Here is a 19,892-nt window from a genome sequence, read left to right on the forward strand (position 1 = left end):
ACATCCAGAATATATAGAGACCCCCTAAAATTTAACAATGGAAAAATAACCTGATTCAAAAATGGGCAAAGAGGGACTTCCCTGGTGGTCTAGTGGCTAAGACTCCCAACTCCCAATGCAGGGGGCAAGGGTTTGACCCCTGGTTGGGAACTCAGATCCCGCATGCTACATGGCATGGCTGAAATATAAAAAAAAAACATCTCCAAAAGAATTCTCAGCATCACCAGTTCCCTGGTGGTCCAGTGGTTAGGATTTGGCGCTTTCACTGCTGAGGGCCCAGGTTCGATCCCTGGTTAGGGAAGTGAGATCCTGCAACAACAACAAAAAACTTACATCACCCGCAATCTGAATAACACAAACTGAAACCATAACACATCGGCAAGAAAAAGATCTGTCCATGCTGAGTGGCGGGGCAGTTGGAGACTCGGAAGCACTCACCCTTCTTGTGGGTAAGTGACTGTTCCGTCATCTTTGGAAACCAGCTTCGCATTCCCCAGTTATACCAGACGGGTACACAGTCTACAACCCGGTCTTATGTGAAGGGCTGGAGATGTGAGCACCCCTTCCCAGCTGTAGAGTCAGGCTGCCACAGTTTCACTGTCCCTCCCCCGGGCACAGGGCTTCCAGTACCACAGCACCGAGACGAGGGGCCCTGTCAGCCACTTGCTAACTCACCGAGGCCAGAGGGATGCAGGCAACTTGTAAGGAACGTAAATAAATTAGAAACTAGAAATGCGGGAAGAGAAAGAAAAGCAGGGTGTGGGTCTTTAATTGTGTGCGTGTGTGTGCATATACACCCAGAAAGCTGCTCCATGCATATTCCGGCGGTCACAGGAGCTCACCATGTGGGCCCGGTCATTCATGTTGACTGGTCATGACCGGTCAGTTAGGAATGCCCCTGGCCTCCAGGCTGGACACCTGGATCTGAGTGGTAGTCTGAGACGAGCCTAGTAATTTAAAGAAAGAAATGGCTGTAAGTTAATTTTTTTCCTGAATCAGGCCTGATATCCAGAGGGCCTGGGATCCAGGGACACAAAACCTCCCCAGAGGCCGCAGCATAAGCAAGTGGAATAAGGCACGGTGAAGGGGTCGCCCACTTCCAGTCCTGGGGACCCAGCTCTCAGGGCTGGGCGGGGACTGCTGTTCACCTTCCCACTCCCACGGCTCCCCCAGCCACCCCGGGCTTTCTCTGTGAAGCCCACATCTGGTCAGGGAAGGCGCTTGGGTTTTTACCTCTGCTTCAGCAGAAGGGGGCCGCGTGGGACCAAGCTGAGGCCAGGAGAGGCTTCCTGACTGCCACCCCTCCCCCCTCCCTATGGCTGAACCATCCCCTGGAGAAATGATGATTCCGGAAGCGGGTGAGCGGGTGTGAGGTAATACTGCCAGGAGCAGTGACCCCAGGAGAGACGGTCAGAGGAGAGCCGTGGGCTAGCTGGGTTTCAAGGCTCGAAAGGAAGCACCCAGCCACCCCATCCCCAATGTCCAGGGGAAAGAGAAAGCAGTAAGAGACAGGGGCGGTCCCAGCCTAGCCCCCTCCTTGGGGTAAACTAGTTCTCAGGCACTGTGAGGTTCTCAAATATTTCTGTGTGTGTGAAAATCCATTCTTCTAGTCAAACATCATATATAATGTAAATGTAATGCCCAGAGCCTAGTGTAGCCGCCGCTCTTTAACTTTCCTTTAATGGAATTATTTTAGATCTCAGGCAGAGCTTTGTCGTTTTATTTTTTTCTTAAAAAGATGTTCAGATGGCTATAGGCTTCCCTGGTGGCTCAACTGGTAAAGAATCCGCCTGCAGTGTGGGAGACCTAGGCTCAGTCCCTAAGCTGGGAAGATCCCCTGGGTTACCCACTCCAGTATCCTGGCCTAAGTATAGTTCATGGGACCGCAAAGAGTCGGACACGACTGAGCGACTTTCACTTCAAATGGCTAATCTAGCTTCCTAAATTTTAAAAATTGGTTGCAGTGGGGGAGGTAAAATTACTAACTTGTGCAAATAAACACAAGCAACTCATATCAAAGACCAATTTTTTAAATTAAGCCAGTGCAAGAAAGATCTCTACTATCATTACAAAAAGATTCTCCATGTTTTGTTTCTATTTCTTCATGTTTTGTACTGGTGTTAAACTAGGCAGGTATTCAGACAACGTATCCGACTCTGGCAAGACACGAGAAAAAAAAAAACAATTTGTAATCGAAAGCACTTCTGCAGAAACAGAAAGATGTGGGGCCATGTTCACTCTAGTAACTAACTTGTCCTGGAAAATAACTGAAAAGCAAAGATATGGTATACGGAAACCTTAAGAACTTGGAGTTTAAGTTTTAGAGAGACAAATATCAAAAACTATCGACTTCTAAAGTCATTTTATTTTCACTTAATCGACAGATGCAGAAATCGACTAGATGTCAATTACAAAACTGAAGGCAGAGCTGAGCTATCTCTGCCGGAGCACACAGTTGATTTTTCCCCTCCCAGAGTATACAGTATCCCTTTCAAACCATGGCTACGTATGTCATAACTATATTTAGAAGTACGCAGAGAGGAAAATACTACTGCAATTCAAGGCTGTAAATGACAGGGAAACACATCAGAGCCTCATGGAATGGAAAGTTGAAACATCAGTTCATGTTCCTCAATCAATATCAAACGTCAGGTGACACTGGAAGGTATTAATTATGACAAAAAAAAATTCTGTAACAAATTCCACTGAAGAAAAGGGTAGGCTTTCTTCATATAGGAGGTAAAAAACTGATTTTTGGTTTCTCCTCCAGCACTGTCAGAAGTAAACACAGTTGCAAAGTTCTCCACAAATATTTAAGAAGCTCTGTGGACAGTCTGAGGCACGGATTTGAGTCAATATATAGAAGTAACCACTTGTTTACAGCGGAATAACTTTCTTTAAAAACGCAGAGAAGCAAAGGGAGCTTCAGAAATCACGAAAAGCGACGAATACAGGCAAGAGGAACCGCCGCGCGTCAGCCGATGAATCTTTCGGACGGCCACGTCTCCTGCGCGTTGGTGGGGACCGCCGGAACCACTTCCTCGGGCGGGGCCAGGGCCTCCATCTCGCGCACCACCTGCGTGAACACCTGGTCCACCATCAGTTTGCTCTTGGCCGTGACCTCCAGGAACGGGCACCGCCACTCGCGGGCCAGCGCGCGGCCCTGAGACGTCAGCACCTGGCGCTGGGCGTCCAGGTCGGCCTTGGTGCCTACGAGCACCAGCGGCACGGCCTTGGGCCCCCGCAGCCGGCCCATGCGCTCGCGCAGCGGCCGCACCGCCTCGAACGAGGCCTCGCTGCACACGCTGTAGAGCACCACGAAGCCGTCGCTGTTCTTGATGTACAGGTCCTTGAGGGTGACCAGGTGATCGGCGCCCACCGTGTCCACGATCTCCAGAAGGGCGGGCGCCGCGTTCACCTCGATCACCTTGCTGAAGAGCTCCTCCACCGACGGCTCGCACTGCTCGGGGAAGCTGCCGCAGGCGAACTGCGTGGCGAGCGCCGTCTTGCCCACCGCCACGCTGCCCAGCAGCACCACCCGGTACCCCTTGGCCGGTCGCAGCCCCAGGCTCGCCATGGCCGAAGCGCGCGGCTGGCGGGACGCGCGGCGGAAGGAATGGCGCGCGGAGGCTGGGGCCTGGCGGGGCCGAGCGGGGCGGGGGGCGGGGAGGGAGGGCCGAGGGGGGCGGGGAGGGAGGGGGAGGGCCGAGGGGGCGGGGAGGGAGGGGAGGCGGGGGGCCGAGGGGCGGGGAGGGAGGGGCGGGGCGGGAGGGGCGGGGCGGGGCGGGAGGGGCGGGGCGGGGAGGGGAGGGGAGGGGCAAGGAGGGAGGGGAGGCGGGGGGCCGAGGGGCGGGGAGGGAGGGGCGGGGCGGGGCGGGGTGGGAGGGGCGGGGCGGGTGGGAGGGGCGGGGCGGGGCGGGGCGGGAGTGGAGGGGCGGGGCGGCCGAGGGGCGGGGCGGGGGGCCGAGGGGCGGGGCGGGAGGCCGAGGGGCGGGGCGGGGGGGGCCGAGGGGCGGGGAGGGAGGAGAGGGGCGGGACCCGGGGGCCGGGGCGCGGGCTCCAGCCCGGGCACGGGTAAGCTAACTCGTCTGCGCACAAGCCCGCCCGCCCCGCCCGGCTCTGCCCGCTGCGGCTCAGAGGCCACCCGCCCCAGACCCGGGCCCCGCGCGCCCGTCCGCCGGCCCCAGTTCCCTCGCCCCGCGCAGCGTCTGCCCCGCCCCCGGCCCGAGCAGCCGGGCCCCGGCCTCGCCCACCGGCCGCGCAGCCCCGGCCTTTGTCTCCGCTCGGTCCGAGCTACCCGACCCCGCTCCGTCTTCCCCAGGACCCCGCGGGCGGGCGGGCGGGCCGGCGGGGACCCCTCCCTCAGCCCCGGCTCCCTGCCCTCCCTCCGAGGAGAACCCTTTCTGTCCCGGAGCAAATAGTAACCGGATCCCTTCCACGTCAACCGGGAAATAGCCGCATTTCTTCACATTTCAGATCTAGTCTCGTGGCCCGAAGCCAGACTGGCCTCACTCAAAGTCAGGCCTGGAGAGGCGTGCCGCTGTGGCCCCTCTCCAGGCCTGGGGACCCCAGGGAAGAGGTAGCGTGTGAAGGAGCTTCAGGCCGAGGGTCCCACGTCACTCCCTCCTGGCCCCCATTCCGTGGTCTGGGCCCCTCATGCCCCTCCCTGCCTTCCTTCGGGCCCCGCAAGCCCCCTCTTGTCACTGAGCGGAGTCCAAGGTCCAACTTTTATAAAGTCCAGAACTTTATTAAACGTTGATCACATTTCACTCCCCCACTTACACCCTCTTGGCTTTCTGTTGTGCCCTCCTGACTCCATCCCAACCCAGACAAGGAAGCATGTACCCATTCACCCAGCAGCAGGCAGCCAGGGAAAGCCCTGGGCATCTGCGCTTTGGGGTCATCTAAAGGGGCTCCTCAGGGCTGACTCCCCTGCCCCAGTCATTTTCAAGCTTCTACTCCGGCTACACAACCGTCTTGCTGTTCCTTGATGTCAGAGGAGAAAGGCTGTGCAGGGATAGAGGGGACAGGGCACGAAGTCCTGGGATTGCACACCTGAGTAAGCCCTGCTCACTGTCTGCTGCAGGCACTCAGGTGCCCGAGAGCTTCAGGAGACCTGCAGGCCTGGGCTAGAAGTGGAGATGAGATAGCCCCTCCCCCTAGGCTTGGGGTACCAATGAATCTCCCTCATTCCAGTGCAGCCTGAGGGGCCGCACCCCAAGACTGACGGAGCTGGAGTTTCCTGCCTCCCTGGCAGCACAGACTCAAAGTTTAAGTGACAATAAGACATCCTGCACTTCACTGTCTGTGGTCAGTGACAGAATGTGCTTTTTATAAACAGCACAGAACATCCTTAGTGTATAATATTAATTATATACTTACTACAACAGACAACTTGATTTCTAAACAGATTTTACAAGACTTATTCTCTGACTGCAGGATAACAAAACTAAAAATTTTTTTTAAAGATAAGCTCTAAATATTCTCCAGAGAAATGCAAGTTCCACACAGGTTTCAACAACTCCCCTTGGATAACTTTTGAGGGAACTTAGGCAACTCACGGTCAAAACAAGTCACAAAACACATGAGGAAAACTTCACTCTGAGTGACAGCCGTTGGAAACACCAGACAATAAAATCACATCCAGAAACCTGTGGATATTAGTGTTATTAGACATACAAAATAATTATATGTGTTTAAAGATTGAAAAGAAAAGCTTAAAAATATGAGCAAGGAATAAGAGACTATAAACTATGGTCAAGTAATTTTAAAAAATCTCTACCCTTTACCTCCCCCACCCCCTCCCCCCAAAAAATCCTTCAATCCTTTGGCCACCTGATGCAAAGAGCAGACTCATTGGAAAAGGCCCTGATGCTGGGAAAGATTGAAAGCAAAAGGAGAAAAGGGCGGCAGAGGATGAGATGGCTGGATGGCATCACCAATTCAACGGACTTGAATCTGAGCAAACTCCAGGAGATGGTGAAGGACAGGGAAGCCTGCTGTGCTGCAGCCCATGGGGTCCCGAAGAGTTGGCTGTAAGTTAACGACCAAACAACAACAAGCCTTCTAGAAATGGAAAATATAATAATTTATGATTTTTCTTAACACAAACATCCATTGATAGGTTAAACAGGAGTTTAAACGTGGTTGAAGGGAGAAATAGAACCAACGTTATTCAGAGATGTGAATAATCCCGGGCCGGGTTTTCACCGCACAGTGCCCTGTGCCTGCAGGAGGTAAGGGCTTCTTCAGGCTGCCATGAGACTAACGGGCATTCACAGAGTGCCTTAAATTGACAGTTGGCTGGTCTGAGCCTGTCATTATTATTTGAGGCTTTTAAAACCCTTAACAAAAGTCAGCCAGCCCCGTAGTCCATCTTATTACCATTGCCTCAACGCAGTTAGAGTTCCACTGCTAGCGTGGAGGCCCGCGCTTCCCCTGCTGCCTGAATCACATCCTAATCCACCCCTAGCAAGTCATGACAACTATGCCACAGGCCAGAGCTCATCACCGGCTCACTCAGCAACAGCAGTCAGGGCCCTGCCGTGGGTCTGAAGGGTGTGTGATGCATCTTAGAATTCTACCCCTAACTTTTGCTTTCTACAGCCTCTTCTGGTACTACCTCTCTTAATTCAGATTCCCTCCCAAAGCAGAATCTATGACATGGGACTTGGTCTAGTGGGCAAATAGTTCATTTTTGGAAGTGATCACTGGGATCCAGAATGGAGGCCCTGGAAGAGAGAGACAGGAAAAGTGCGGGGAATCCCACAGCACGTGTATTCTTGAGTTATTGCTGTGGAGTACTTGAGAAAACGTGTAGGATGTCAGAACTGTCCACTGATGCACAGAAGCCCGGGAGGCATGTATCCACTGGCACCCATTCCTTACAGCTCCAGGGTTGCCCTGCAGACTCCCTCTTCCGGGGTGCACGTGTGTCCGGGAGGTTGAGTGAACTCCAGAAGCATCCCAAGCAGCAGCAGTAGAGACCCAGGGGTGTGCAGTGCAGCTGAGGCACGTGGCAGCCAGGCCCCACCCGCACAACCAGATGGTTGCTGTAGCCATGGCTGGGACAAGAAAGTGGACCCAGAGCACATGAGTCTAGAGCATAAAGGACAACCGATTCGGCTCTACTTACTTTTTAATCGAAGTTTAGTTGCTTTACAGTGTGGTGCCAATATCTGTGGTATAGCAAAGCGACTCAGTTATACACATATATATTCTTTTAAAACTCATTTCCCATTATGATTTACCCCAGGAGATTGGATATAGTTTCCTGTGATATATAATAGGACCTTGTTGTTTTATGGTTTTGTTTATCCATCCTAAATGTAATGATTTGCATCTACCAACCCCAAATTCCCAGCTCATCCCTCTCCCTCCTCCCTTCCCCCTTCACAGCTGTAAGTCTGATCTCTGTATATGTGGGATTCAGTTCTAATTGCTGAGAACACCTCATTGTGGATGTGTGTGTGTAGGAACATATTATCTGCAAACAACGAGGAGAATATTACTTATTTCCTTTTCTTATTTTATTGCTTTAGCAAATATAACAATATTGAACCAAAGAGGTAATTGCTGGCGTCCCTCCACATTTCTGAACAACAGAAATGTCTTTACATTGCATGAGTAATATGATGTATGCTTGTGTACTCTGATACTTTTTATCGTAAGAGAAAGTTATTGTCTATGTATACCTTAGCATTTTTACTAGGAACAACAGCAGTTTTTTGTTAGTTTGTTTTGGTTTTGGTTTTTTGGACTCTGACAAATTGATAAGGTTTTTCTTCTTTACTTTTGAGAATTTAATGACTGTAAGTTGATGGATTTCCTGTTGATGAATCATTCTGTTTCTCACCTCCTCTCTTACCACTTTTCTCGCTGCCTTCTAGAGACAATGACCTGTTCCTCGGGCAGGACAATCTCTTTTTCCCATCACAGAATTTTCATATTCGCTCTTCTCTCCCCCTTGAATTCTGTTCCTCAGATGTCTGCGTGGCTCACTCCTCATTGTTTAGAAAATTTATTGGGTGCACCAGGTCTTAGCTGCGGCGTGCAGGCTCTTATTTGCGGCGTGCAGGATCTCGTCCCTTGCTGTTGTCGGTCAGTCACTCAGCCATGTCCAACTCCTTGCAAGCCCACTGACTGCAGCAGGCCAGGCTTCACTGTCCTTCACTATCACCCAGAGTTTGATCAAACCCATGTCCACTGAGTTCAGTGATGCCGTCCAACCATCTCATCCTCTGCAACCCTCTTCTCCTCCTGCCCTCAATCTTTCCCAGCATCAGGGTGTTTTCCAACGAGTTGGCTCTTCACATTAAGTGGCCAAAATTGTGGAGCTTTGGATTCAGCATCAGTTCTTCTGTGAATATTCAGGACTGATTTCCTTTAAGATTGACTGGTTTGATCTCCTTGCAGTCCAAGGGACTCTCAAGAATCTTCTCTAGCTCCACAGCTCAAAAGCATCAATTCTCCGTCCCTAACCAGGGATTGAACCTGGGCCCCCTGCATTGGCAGCATGTAATCTGAACCACTTGGAGAAGGCGATGGCACCCTACTCCAGCACTCTTGCCTGGAAAATCGCATGGGCGGAGGAGCCTGGTGGGCTGCAGTCCATGGGGTCGCGAAGAGTCAGACACGACTGAGCGACTTCACTTTCACTCTTCACTTTCATGCATTGGAGAAGGCAATGGCAACCCACTCCAGTGTTCTTGCCTGGAGAATCCCAGGGACGGGGAGCCTGGCGGGCTGCCGTCTATGGGGCCACACAGAGTCGGACACGACTGAAGCGACTTCACTTTCACTTTTCACTGTCATGCACTGGAGAAGGAAATGGCACCCCACTCCAGTGTTCTTGCCTGGAGAATCCCAGGGACGGGGAGCCTGGCGGGCTGCCGTCTGTGGGGTCGCACAGAGTCGACTCAGCAGCAGCAGCAGCAGCAGCCTGAACCACTAGACCACCAGGGGGGTCCCTCACTCCATCCATTTTATTTAAGTCTCTTGCTCAAATATCACTTACCGAAAGGGGTCTTCCCTTATCGCTTTAGTAAGTTACAGGTGGAATTGTATCCCCCCAAATCCATGTGTTGAAGTTTTAGCCTTCAGTACTTCAGAATGTGACTTTTTTTTGGAAATAAGGTGTTTTCAGATATAATCAGTTAGGATGAGGTGCTGCTTGAGCAGGTTGAGCCCCAGCTCTAGGATGACTGGTGCCTCATGAAAGGGGACACGTGGGCCCACACGCAGACAGGAAGAGCGGCACACACAGAGGAGGGCAGAGACGGGGCAGAGTTTCTGCAGCCGAGGACGCCACAGACTGCTAGAAAATCACTAAGAATTGAGGGAAAGGCATGGAACGAATTCCTCCTCACAGCCCACGGAAGGAATGAACCCTGCCAACACCCTGATCTGAGGGTCCTGGCCTCCAGACTGTGAGATTGTAAGTTTCCATGTGAGTCACCCAGTTAACAGCAGCTCAGGGAACTAGCACCTTAACCTGTAAGAGGGCTGGGGCTTCAGCCCAGGAATTTGGGGGGATACAACTCCACCTGCCATGAACCCACAACTCACTGCCCTGCTGAGCTCCTTTGGGCTGCTATGACAGAACCCCAGAGACTGGGGATTCATCGCTCACGTTTCTGGAGACTGGGAAATCTAAGGCCGAGGCACCAGCAGACTCGGCAAAGAGACGCTTCCTGGCTCATTCGTAACTGTTTTCTTGCTGAGTCCTCCTGTGGTGGAAGGGCAAGGGAGCTTGGGCAGGGGTGGGAGGGGTCCATTTTATAAAAACACTAATTCCGTCCATGAGGCTCCTCTCTCAGGACCTAATCACCCCCAAAGGCCCCACCTCCAAACACCATCACCGTGGGGGTTAGGTATCAACGTATGAACTTGGGGGAAGGTGGTATGCAAATTATATGATATGAAATTGATTATTTGTTTATTGTTTCCCTCATTACAATGTATCTCCCATGAGGGCAGAAACACTATATTACTGAACCTACTGTGCGTCGGGCAGTGCCCCCCACACAGTAGGTGCTCCACAACTACAGTCCTGCTCTGATACTTGCTTTGAAAAGGTGAATTTGTTCCAACACCATTTAACAATTAGGAAACAGTTCGAGCATAATGTGAATTTTGCATTTTGTGTGGTTTTGTTTAGAAGAAACCCTACATGAACACAGAAAACTCCACCAGCTGAACTGAGGTGTGTAGGAAAACACACTCACACACTTCAGATGTCTCCCAGTTTCCTTCTAACCCTCATCCACACTGTGGTTACGACTTTCCAATCACCTCACCAATACCTCAGAAGCTGCAACCCTTCTGACGCCTACTTCCACAAGCAAACTTCAAACTTCAGATAAAGAATCAAGCTTCAGATAAAGAATCATATCTTTTGCAGTGAAAAAAAAAAGTGAAAGTGTTAGTTGCTCACTCGTGTCCCATTCTTTTCAACTCCATGGACAGTAGCCCACCCAGCTCCTCTGTCCATGGGATTCTCCAGGCCAGAATACTGGAGCGTTTGCCATTTCCTTCTTCAGGGGCTCGAACCCAGGTCTCCTGCATGCAAGAGTATTCTTTATCATCTGAGCCATAGGGAAGCCCCCTTTGTAGTACTTATGTCTTTTTAAAACACAGTTTAACTTGTACAACTGTGCTAACCTTTTTTTTACTAGGTTCCCATCTTTATTAATTTTTGCCTGTGCTGGGTCTCCATTGCTGAATGCGGGCTTTCTCTAGCTGCAGCGGCGTCTCTTGCTGTGGAGCACGGGCTCAGTAGGGGCTGGGCGTGGGCTTAGTTGCCCCACGGCAGGTGGAAGCTCCCCCGACCAGGGATTGAGCCTGTGTCCCCTGCACTGGCAGACAGTTTCTTAACCACTGGCCCACCAGGGAAGTCCCATGCTCCCATCTTTTTAAAACTGTACCACTGATGAAGTATTTTGAGTATCCTCCCCTAACCTCATTTTCCCCATAAGTCCTGTATTTTTTATTACGCAGTTTTGTATGACACCCTGAATTTTAAGAATGCTTCTGATACATCATAGCTAAACTGACCATATTTGTTGAATAGTTGAATAAATGCTTGCCTTTCTGAGTGAAACCCCAATTTATCCTGGTATTTTTTTTTCAATATACTAATGAAATAAATTTGCTAATTGCTTGTTGAGGCTGTTTGCATGCAAAAGACTGTATAGAATCATACGGGATAAGGCAGTGGTTAATGCAGAGGTGTGAAAGAACCCAGTAAGTGACACCTCATTACTCTTGCCCAAGACCCAAAAGCTCAAGAGATAGGACAAAGGAGACTCAAGAACATGTATATAAAATTGTACCTTATTACAGATGATGTCTGGGCTGGAACAGATGGCTGGCTTTAGCAGACTAAACTAAATCACCTTCCTAACCCTAAACTGGGGCTTCCCAGGTGGCTCAGTGGTAAAGAATCCACCTGCAATGCAGGAGACGTGGGTTCGATCCTTGGGTTGGGAAGATTCCCTGAAGAAGAAAGGGCAACTCACTCCAGTATTCTTGCTTAGGAAATCCCATGGACAGAGGAGGCTGGCAGGCTATGGGGTTGCCCCGAGTTGGACACGACCTAGCAACTAAACAACAACCCTAAATTTGAGTGCCATGTTTGGACTCTCCCGCCCAAGGCTGGGCAGCCCCGCAAACCTACCGGCCATCCCTGTGGAAGCGGCCCCTTGAAATTCATGGCAGGAAATCGCAGATAGCAAAGCTCGTGCCGCATTCCAGGTGCCTGCTCCCCAAACTCCTGGCCTGATTTTATTATCTAGGTGGTGTTGCTTCTGGGCGCCTTTTAACGTCTCTGAGCCTTTGGTCCTAGGCCAGAGAGAGTCACTCTGACCCCCAAGTCTGGACCCAACCGGAGGAGCCATGGTCTCAGCACCTCTAGGCACAGAGAAGGACAGCATCCCCGGAACGAAGCAGCTGCCGATGGCCTCTGCGAACTGCACGCCCCTCTGGGAGCAGGAAACAAAGGCGCCCTCTGGCGCCCTCTGGGACCATTGCAGCCATGCTGGCCGCCTCTGCTGGTGGGTCTGCTAGAGAAGAAACGCGGGCGCAGCCACTGCAAAGCAGAAGTGGTTACTCCCTTTTCGGCAATTAAGTAGCTTAGGTGACTGGAAAAAAATCTGCTGAGACTAGGGATTCTGAATGAGCTATTACAAAATCCTTCCTTGCACAGCTGCGGTGGTGGGGAAGAGAAAATGACCCAAACAAAGAAGCTCCTGAAACGGGGTGGGGGAAGCCATATTTTCAATCTTGGTAACCAAGAGCTTCGGGTGTCATGGAGAACAAAGACAAGACCATGAGCTTTTAGAAAGTTGTCACTTAGAACCGAGACTCCCACACAAAGTCCGCGTCCTAGAAGGTCCAGATCCTCAGTGAATAAATGAATTCAAATATTTTCAAACTATCAGCAAAGGGAGATGAGAAAGAAAATTTCCTATCCTGGGCCCTTCCTAGGACAAAAAAATAGAAGATCTTCCCTAAAATTTGTAATGAGAGCTGAGGCCTGGGGGCGGAAGGCGGGGTATGGGTGGGATTTAAACTGAGCATCCCTTTGAGGTCCTGGAAACAGCCAGCTGAAAAACAAACACGAAGGAGCCCAGGCTGGCAGTCCCTTCAAGAGCCTAGAAGCAATATAAGCCTGCCTGTCTGGAGGGACACACCTTCAGTGGGGATCTCTCCTGATCTTCTCCGATAAAGCTCATGGTCCAAAGTTCCAGAACAGACGAGGGAACAAGTCTCCACAGGCAAGAGCCAGCACAAATGGTCTAATGTTCAGGCAGTAGGATTACCAGATCAAAGACATATGATAGATATGTTTTAAAAACAAAGACAGATCAGAGATACGAGAAAAATTGTGATACTGAGGCAGGAAGTTGATCCCTCCCACCACCAGGATAAAGCGATAGGAGAGTCACTCCCTGTGGACGAAAACTCCAAGACGAAAATAGCAGGACAGTTAAGAGAGGAGGCTGGGCCCTGCACAGACCACGCATTTCTCTATCTTGGTCACGAGACCTCCCCAACTAGACATGTGCAGAAAAGCTCCATGGAGGTCAACGCGGCGTGATGCCAAGTGATGCCGACTGCCCACAGGCGTCTTCCGTGAAATCCGTCTTGGCTGAGAGCTGTGTGTGCTCACATGGGAGGATCCTGAGGCATACCAAATGTGGGCTCTGAACCAGGCAAATTCAGAGATTGGCCAGGGCTCCCCTGGGGGCTCAGTTTTAAAGAATCCGCCTGCCAACGCAGGAGACTTGGGTTCGATCCCTGATCCAGGAAGATCTCACATGGCACAGAGCAACTAAGCCTGAGTGTGTGTGTAAGTCGCTTCTATGATGCCCAACTCTGCAACCCTTCAGTCACGTTCGACTCTGCAGCCCACCAGTCTCCTCCATCCATGGGATTCTCCAGGCAAGAACACTGGAGTGGCTTGCACTGCCCTTCTCCAGGGGCTCTTCCCAACGCAGGGATCGGACCCACGTCTCTTACGTCTCCTGCATTGGTAGGCAAGTTCTTTACCATTACAGCCACGTGGGAAGCCCTAACCAAGCCTGTGGGCCACAACTACTGAGGCTGCGCTCCAGAGCCCCGGCTGCGATACAGGGGAAGCCACGGCAATGAGGAGCGAGAGAGCAGCCCCCGCTCGCTGCAGCTAGAGAAAGCCCGCACACAGCGACAAAGACCCAGTGCAGCCAAAAATGATAAATAATTTTGAAAATGGTTGGCCTAAGGAAAACAGGAAGAAATGCCCCATAAAAGTGATTCAATCTGCCACAGGGACTTGACTCAAGGGCTCTCTTGAGTCTGCCCGTGAGTCTATCCACACATACTCCACTCTTTTTCCTCCTAATAAATACTTGTTTTACTAATTCCCATCTTTGTGCAAGCTTTTTTTCTGCCAAGTCAAAGAGTCAGGCCCTTGTCACTGACCATTGGTCTAGGGGCTAGGATTTGGTGCCCTCACCACCTAGACCTGACCTCAGTCTCTGGCCGGGAGCCGGAGCCCTGCTTCAAGCCACTGCAGGCTGAGCCCATTCCAGATCAACACTAAATAAAAACACTGGCTTTCGCAGAATACAGTTACCAAGGTAAGCGGCATCGAGAACTGACCTCACTATCTCAGCCTGTGTTCAAGGCTGCAGGCCACTCCTGCCCTTCCCTTCCTGATGACCTGCCCTGTGGACTTGAAGCACCAGCATCAGTCCGGGAGACCTCCACAAGAGCCCCCACTACAGCCATCGTGCCTGAGTTCTCCTCCTCAGACAAGACCTGGACACGCAGCTGCCTGGCCCTGACAGGGGCCCTGGCTGGAGTAAGGAGCATGGTCTCTTCCTGGTGCCGAGTCCTTCCCTCCAAGGTCACTGCCCGGCAGTCTGGCCTCTCTAGACAGAGTCAGGTTAGGAAAGCATCATCGCAGCCACTGAACACTATATATGTATTCAGAACATGTCAACTAGAGCCAAGACATCGTTTCTAACTGAGTTTGCTCTTAAATAAACATGCGTGAGAGAAAACAGACAGAAGTGCTACCTGGGTTTGCAGTGACTTGCTTAAAGGAAGCTTTATCCATTCTAAAGCAAACTGTGAGTTCCCTTTCCTTTTTCTCGCTGGAAACGTTGCCAGCAAGGAGCGCTGGACCTGGGCCAGACCGCGAGGGGAGCCCTTCTCTGAAAGGAGAGCGTGCCTGGCAAGAGGACAGGAGGGCAGGGGACCCCGGCGTCCCCAGAGCTTTCTCGGGGAGGTAGGTTTCAGGAAAGAGCTCATAGGGGAGCCCAGAAACTAGCAGTGGGTTCCTTTAGAGCTGCAGGTCCCTGCCAGTCCTTGGAAAGTTCTGGTGCTCCTCAGAGTGAACACTGCTGGAGAAGACGTGTGCTAGCGTGGGCCGTGGGAGGACAGACATTCTTGGGTTGAAATCCAGGTTCCCAGTGGAAGAGACGGAAATGATTCCAAAGGCTTCCTGGATTCAGCCCATCCCTTAACTAACAATAATCCGGCGCCTCTGGCGGTGCAGTTTCAGAGCCAGAGGCCAGGACGCCCACGGCCGCCTTTTGCTCATCCGGGCTGTTCTGGGACATCCAGGCTGGAGGGGGCACTCGCCAGGGGTCGCCAGCCCGCCTCCAGCTCCTCCAGCAAGCCCTCGAGGAGTCCGCCAGGGGTCAGGGGAGAGGGGTCTCCCTGGGACCCTCTCCCGCCACTCCCTATAGCGTCTCCTTTCTCCCCGCTGCGGGATCACCCTTCTCGACAGCCTTCCCCCACCCCGCTACCCGCCTGGCGGTCCACGGTCTGAGGCTCGGGAGGACGGACTTGGCATTTCGAGGCCGGGGGACGGGCCGGGGAGCGCGCGGCCGTGGGCGGAGCGCGGGCCCTGAGACCCCCCGGCCGCCCAACCCCGGCCCCTTCTCTTCCTGCCCGACCAGAACCGCGCTTCCTCCTCGCCCCCGGAAGGGAGGTGCCCCGCCACGTCCCCGCGAGCCCCTCCCCGCGTGGCCCGCGCGTCCCCCCGCGGCTCTGATGGGTGGCTTGGGGGCGCCGGCGCGGAGCACGCGCGCGCGTAGTCCCGGAGACTCGCGGGCGCCACTCGTCCTCCGGGGCGTCCAGCCCCGAACGAGGGGCCCCCGGAGGTGGCGGACCAGCCTGTCCCTGCGCCCGCCCACCGCCTCGGCTGCCCCTTTGAGGCCCCCGATGCTGAGACACCAGCAGGGCTCCTAGGAGCCCAGGTGCCCACCTTCCCCAGCGGGCGGTGGGCACGAGGTGATCCGGGAGGAGGACCGGGACGCGGAGAGGGGGAAGGGGACAAGCCGCTTCTTTCCTCAGCAGGAGGGACGGGTCTGGGCTCCCGGTGTCTGCCCACGGCCTCCCACGGCCTCCCACAGCCACACGCTTCTCCTAGAGCAGGGCTCAGGAGGCAAAAGGAAGCGGCAGGGACTCCCTGGTGAGGAGGACCGGCCGCCACACAGGCCGGATGGCCCGGCCTCTGAGCGGGACTCCCCAGGCTAGACCAGCTGTCTGGACGCGGGTGTGTGTGTGTGTGTGTGTGTGTGTGTGTGTGTGCGCGTGCGCTGTGTGTGTATGTGTGTGCGCTGTGTGTGTGTGCGCGCTTGTGTGTGTGTGCGCGCTCAGTCCGACGTGTGTGTCTGTGTCTGTCCAGCTGTGTGTGTGTGTCTACGCGTGCTCAGTCCGACTCTTTGCGACCCCACGGACTGCAGCTCGCCAGGCTCCTCTGGCCAAGAATTCTGGAGCGGGTTGCCCTTTCCTCCTCCAGGGGGCCTTGCCCACCTAGGGATCGAATCCGCCTCTCTTGCATCTCCCGCGTGGCCCGGCGGGTGTTTTTACCCCTCGCTTCGCGGGGAAGCTGTCCCAGAGAACTCCTGGGCCTCTCAGGGATGGGCCAGGGCGCCCTCTGCTGGCCAGTGAGGCCAAGGTTGGAAAAAAGGTGGGTGATAGAGGAGGCTGGGTTCCTGTGTCTTGGGCCCCCAAAGTGATGCCCTCCCCACCCAGCTAAGGGTCTTTCTGGGGGAAGGACACAGACTGACCCTGAGCATGGTCCCAGGGAGGGACCAGGTCATGGAGTCCCAGGGACTCTATAGGCAAAGACTGCTGGGAAGGGGGCACTAGGGTTACAGGCTGATGGGGGAAGGGGGTGGTGGTGCTGGCCCATTCAGCGCTCAGGGCTCCCAGAGAGCTTCCGTGTCAGTGCAGCTGGGGCCCCAGGCCCAGGGCAGTTCCATGGGGACAGGCGGATGATGTGAAGGCCAGGCTTGTCCTTCCAGCCCGAGATAGAGGAGGGCCAGGGTTGGCACAGAGCTTACAACCCTTCCCAGGGAAACTGTGAGCATCTTGACATACTGCCCTCCCCCCAAACTATAATACGTTCCAAGAAATAAAACCATATAGACAACATTCTGTGATACCGCACAGTAAAACCAAAAGATAAAAACAAATCAGAAAACAAAAAGAACCTCCCTCCCGCCCTGGAAATTTCCATTTTAAAGCTCTTTGAGGACTTCCCTGGCGGCCCATGGTTAACAGTCCACTTGTTAATGCAGGAGACACAGGTTTGATCCCCGGTCCCGGAAGATCCCTCATGCGGGGCAGCTAAGCCTGTATGCCCCTACTGAAGCCTGAGCTCTCTGGAGCCTGTGCACCTGAACCGGAGAAGCCACGGCAACAAGAAGCCCGTGCACCTTAACAAGACCAAAGGCCCTGATCATCAAAACTAGAGACAGTCCATGCACAGCAATGAAGACCCAGCCCAACCAAAAATGAAAACAAAAAGTAAAATGAAAACACTTGGACATCCCTAGGGTCAAAAAGGAATTATAGTCCTGAACCATAAATTTCTTTTAAAATATATGAAAATACGGGATTTCCCTGCTCGTCCAGTGGCTAAGGCTCCATGCTCCCAATGCAGGAGACCAGGGGTTCAATCCCTGGTCAGGGAAGTAGATTCCACATGCTGCAACCAAGACCCAACACGGTCAAAGAAATAAATAGAAACTAATATTTTAAAAAATAATAATAATAAATAAATAAAATATATGAAAATACTATATATCTGAGCCTATGGGACCAGCTAAAACAGTGTTTAAATTCTTAAACCAATTCTAGGTCTCAGCCCCAAACATAGCTGTATGAGAGTTTCTCTTTTATTTCCTAGAAGGAGAAGGAAAAGGAGATTAAAAAATGACTTGACTGCAGGCAGCTTCTGCTCATGCTTCTTTAAAATTAACTGGAAGGGGACTTCCCTGGTGGTCCAGGGGTTAAGACTCTGTGCTTCCCCTTCAGGAGGCAAGGGTTTGATCCCTGATCAGGGAACTAAGATTCCACATGCTGCAATGTGCAGCCAAAATAAGAAATATATTTAAAAATTTTTTTTAATTAACTGGATCATTATTCCCAATAGCCAAGAGCTCAGTTCAGTTCAGTCGCTCAGTTATGTCTCTTTGCGACCCCATGGACTGCAGTACGCCAGGCTTCCCTGTCCATCACCAACACCTATGACACTATGATCAGCCTAAACAGCATATTAAAAATCAGAGACATTACTTTGCCAGCAAAGGTCCCTCTAGTCAAAGCTAAGATTTTTCCAGTAGTCATTAATGGATGTGAGAGTTGGACCATAAAGAAAGCTGAGCACCGAAGGACTGATGCTTTTGAACTGTGGTGTTGGAGACTCTTGAGAGTCCCTTGGACTACAAGGAGATCAAACCAGTCAACCCTAAAGGAAATATTCATTGGAATATTCATTGGAAGGACTGATGTTGAAGCTGAAACTCCAATACTTTGGCCACCTGATGCAAAGAGCGGACTCATTAGAAAAGACCCTGATGCTGGAAAAGATTGAAGGCAGGAAGAGAAGGGGATGACAGAGGATGAGATGGTTGGATGGCATCACCAACTCGATGGACATGAGTTTGAGCAAGCTCTGTGAGATGATGAAGGATAGGGAAGCCTGGTGTGCTGCAGTCCCTGGAGTTGCAAAGAGTCGGGCGTGACTGATTGACTGAACAAGGACAGCATGGTGTCCACTGAGAAAAAGTCTGAGTTCTGATGTAGTCAAATTTATTGTTGTTTTTTATCATATTGATTATGCTTTTGTCCAGATGTTAGAAAGAGTCTTCTGCATTTTCTTCTAACTCCATATTTTTACCTTTCTTCTCTCTCGAGTCCCTCTGCATATGTGGGGTTAAGTAAGGACCATTTATATTTTCTGCTGATGGTGGGGACCCCAGGTACGCGGCAAGGGTCTCCTCCTGCCACTCCCCTGCTCCCTGCCCTCCTCTCCAGCTGTGACCTTGCCTTTGTCTTCCCATCAGATATCCTCCAATTTTACACTGATTTGGCCATTTGGTGATATAGTCCATCCCTTTTTAAAAATTATGTATTTATTTTATGTAATCGGTCACTCTGTGCTGCTTGCAGAATGTTAGCTCCCTGTCCTGGGACTGGTCTCATGCCTGGCAGTGGAAGCGCTAAGTCTTTGCCACTGGCCCGCCAGGGGAGTCGCTGCCCCCTCACTTTTCTACTCAGTAAACCTCAGTGTGTTTCCTGAGCTCCCAAGGATCTCAATGGCATTTGGTGGGATGACTTTGGATTTGAGGCTTACATGGGTGATACTGTCATGATTCTGTCAAACCAAGGCAGGTGACAATCCTGTCACCCAGATCCCCTCAGTGGGGTGAGCCACCAGGACAGGAAGTTGGTGTGTGTGTTGGGGGGCGCTCTCTCTGGGTGAGGGCCTGCGTCCTCCGGGTGCTCTGGGGTACAGTTGACTAGCCCGGGGGTCTTGGGGTTGGTTGATTACGGGACCAGTGGAGCCAGGCTCCGGGTCTTCCCTTCACGCATCTCTCACCTTTGCCCTCATGGTGAAAGGATGTTGACCAACCCCTCCGTGGTCCCGCAACTGCATCCAGGGGCAGGAAGCACACGTGCCTTCTGGGGACTCTGTCAAGTAGTGCCCAGAGGTCCCCACCTCCCCTTCAGGGACATCCTTCTGTCTCTTTTTCTGGCCTGAGTCCGTCACCTCCTGGCCGCCCATCTGGGCCCGGGAGGCCCCAACGAAGTGGGAGGCTGCCCAGGCTGGCCGTCCTTTCCCGCCCTCCTCTTCTCCCCACAAGCCCGGCTCACTTTGAGGTGCGTGCAGCAGTGGGCTGCAGCCGGCTCTGTGCCATCTCCCCACAGAGGAGGAGGGATGGAGGAACCGGGGGGCTAGTCCCAGGCCTAGGTTGGACCCGAGTGTTCTTGTCACAATCCGCCCAGGGGACGGGTGTGGGCACAGGTGGAAATTCCTCCTGAGAGGCCTCTGTGGGGGGAACCCAGGTTCAGACCACAGTGGTCCGTGCAGGGGCTCCCTGAAGACC

General features: G+C 52.6%; 1 protein-coding gene and 1 non-coding gene across 2 annotated transcripts; one reads left to right on the forward strand and one right to left on the reverse strand.

Annotated features, from left to right (window-relative positions):
• The first annotated feature begins 228 nt into the window (after positions 1-228).
• On the forward strand, positions 229-301 carry TRNAE-UUC (transfer RNA glutamic acid (anticodon UUC)). The gene has a single exon. It is a non-coding gene; the product is annotated as a tRNA-Glu (tRNA).
• Positions 302-2,376: 2,075 nt separating this feature from the next.
• LOC138095367 (ras-related protein Rap-2c-like) lies at positions 2,377-3,603 on the reverse strand. Its single transcript, XM_068991420.1, has one exon. It carries the CDS (start codon positions 3,575-3,577, stop codon positions 2,975-2,977), a length of 603 nt encoding a protein of 200 aa, XP_068847521.1. The 5' UTR covers positions 3,578-3,603; the 3' UTR covers positions 2,377-2,974.
• Between the last annotated feature and the right edge of the window lie 16,289 nt (positions 3,604-19,892).

Source organism: Capricornis sumatraensis, chromosome 19 (assembly GCF_032405125.1).
Source record: "Capricornis sumatraensis isolate serow.1 chromosome 19, serow.2, whole genome shotgun sequence".
Taxonomy (NCBI): Eukaryota; Metazoa; Chordata; class Mammalia; order Artiodactyla; family Bovidae; genus Capricornis; species Capricornis sumatraensis.

What these genes read in the sequence shown, in the direction of transcription:
- LOC138095367 (XM_068991420.1), bottom strand. Translation starts at nt 3,577, where the DNA reads ATGGCGAGCCTGGGGCTGCGACCGGCCAAGGGGTACCGGGTGGTGCTG.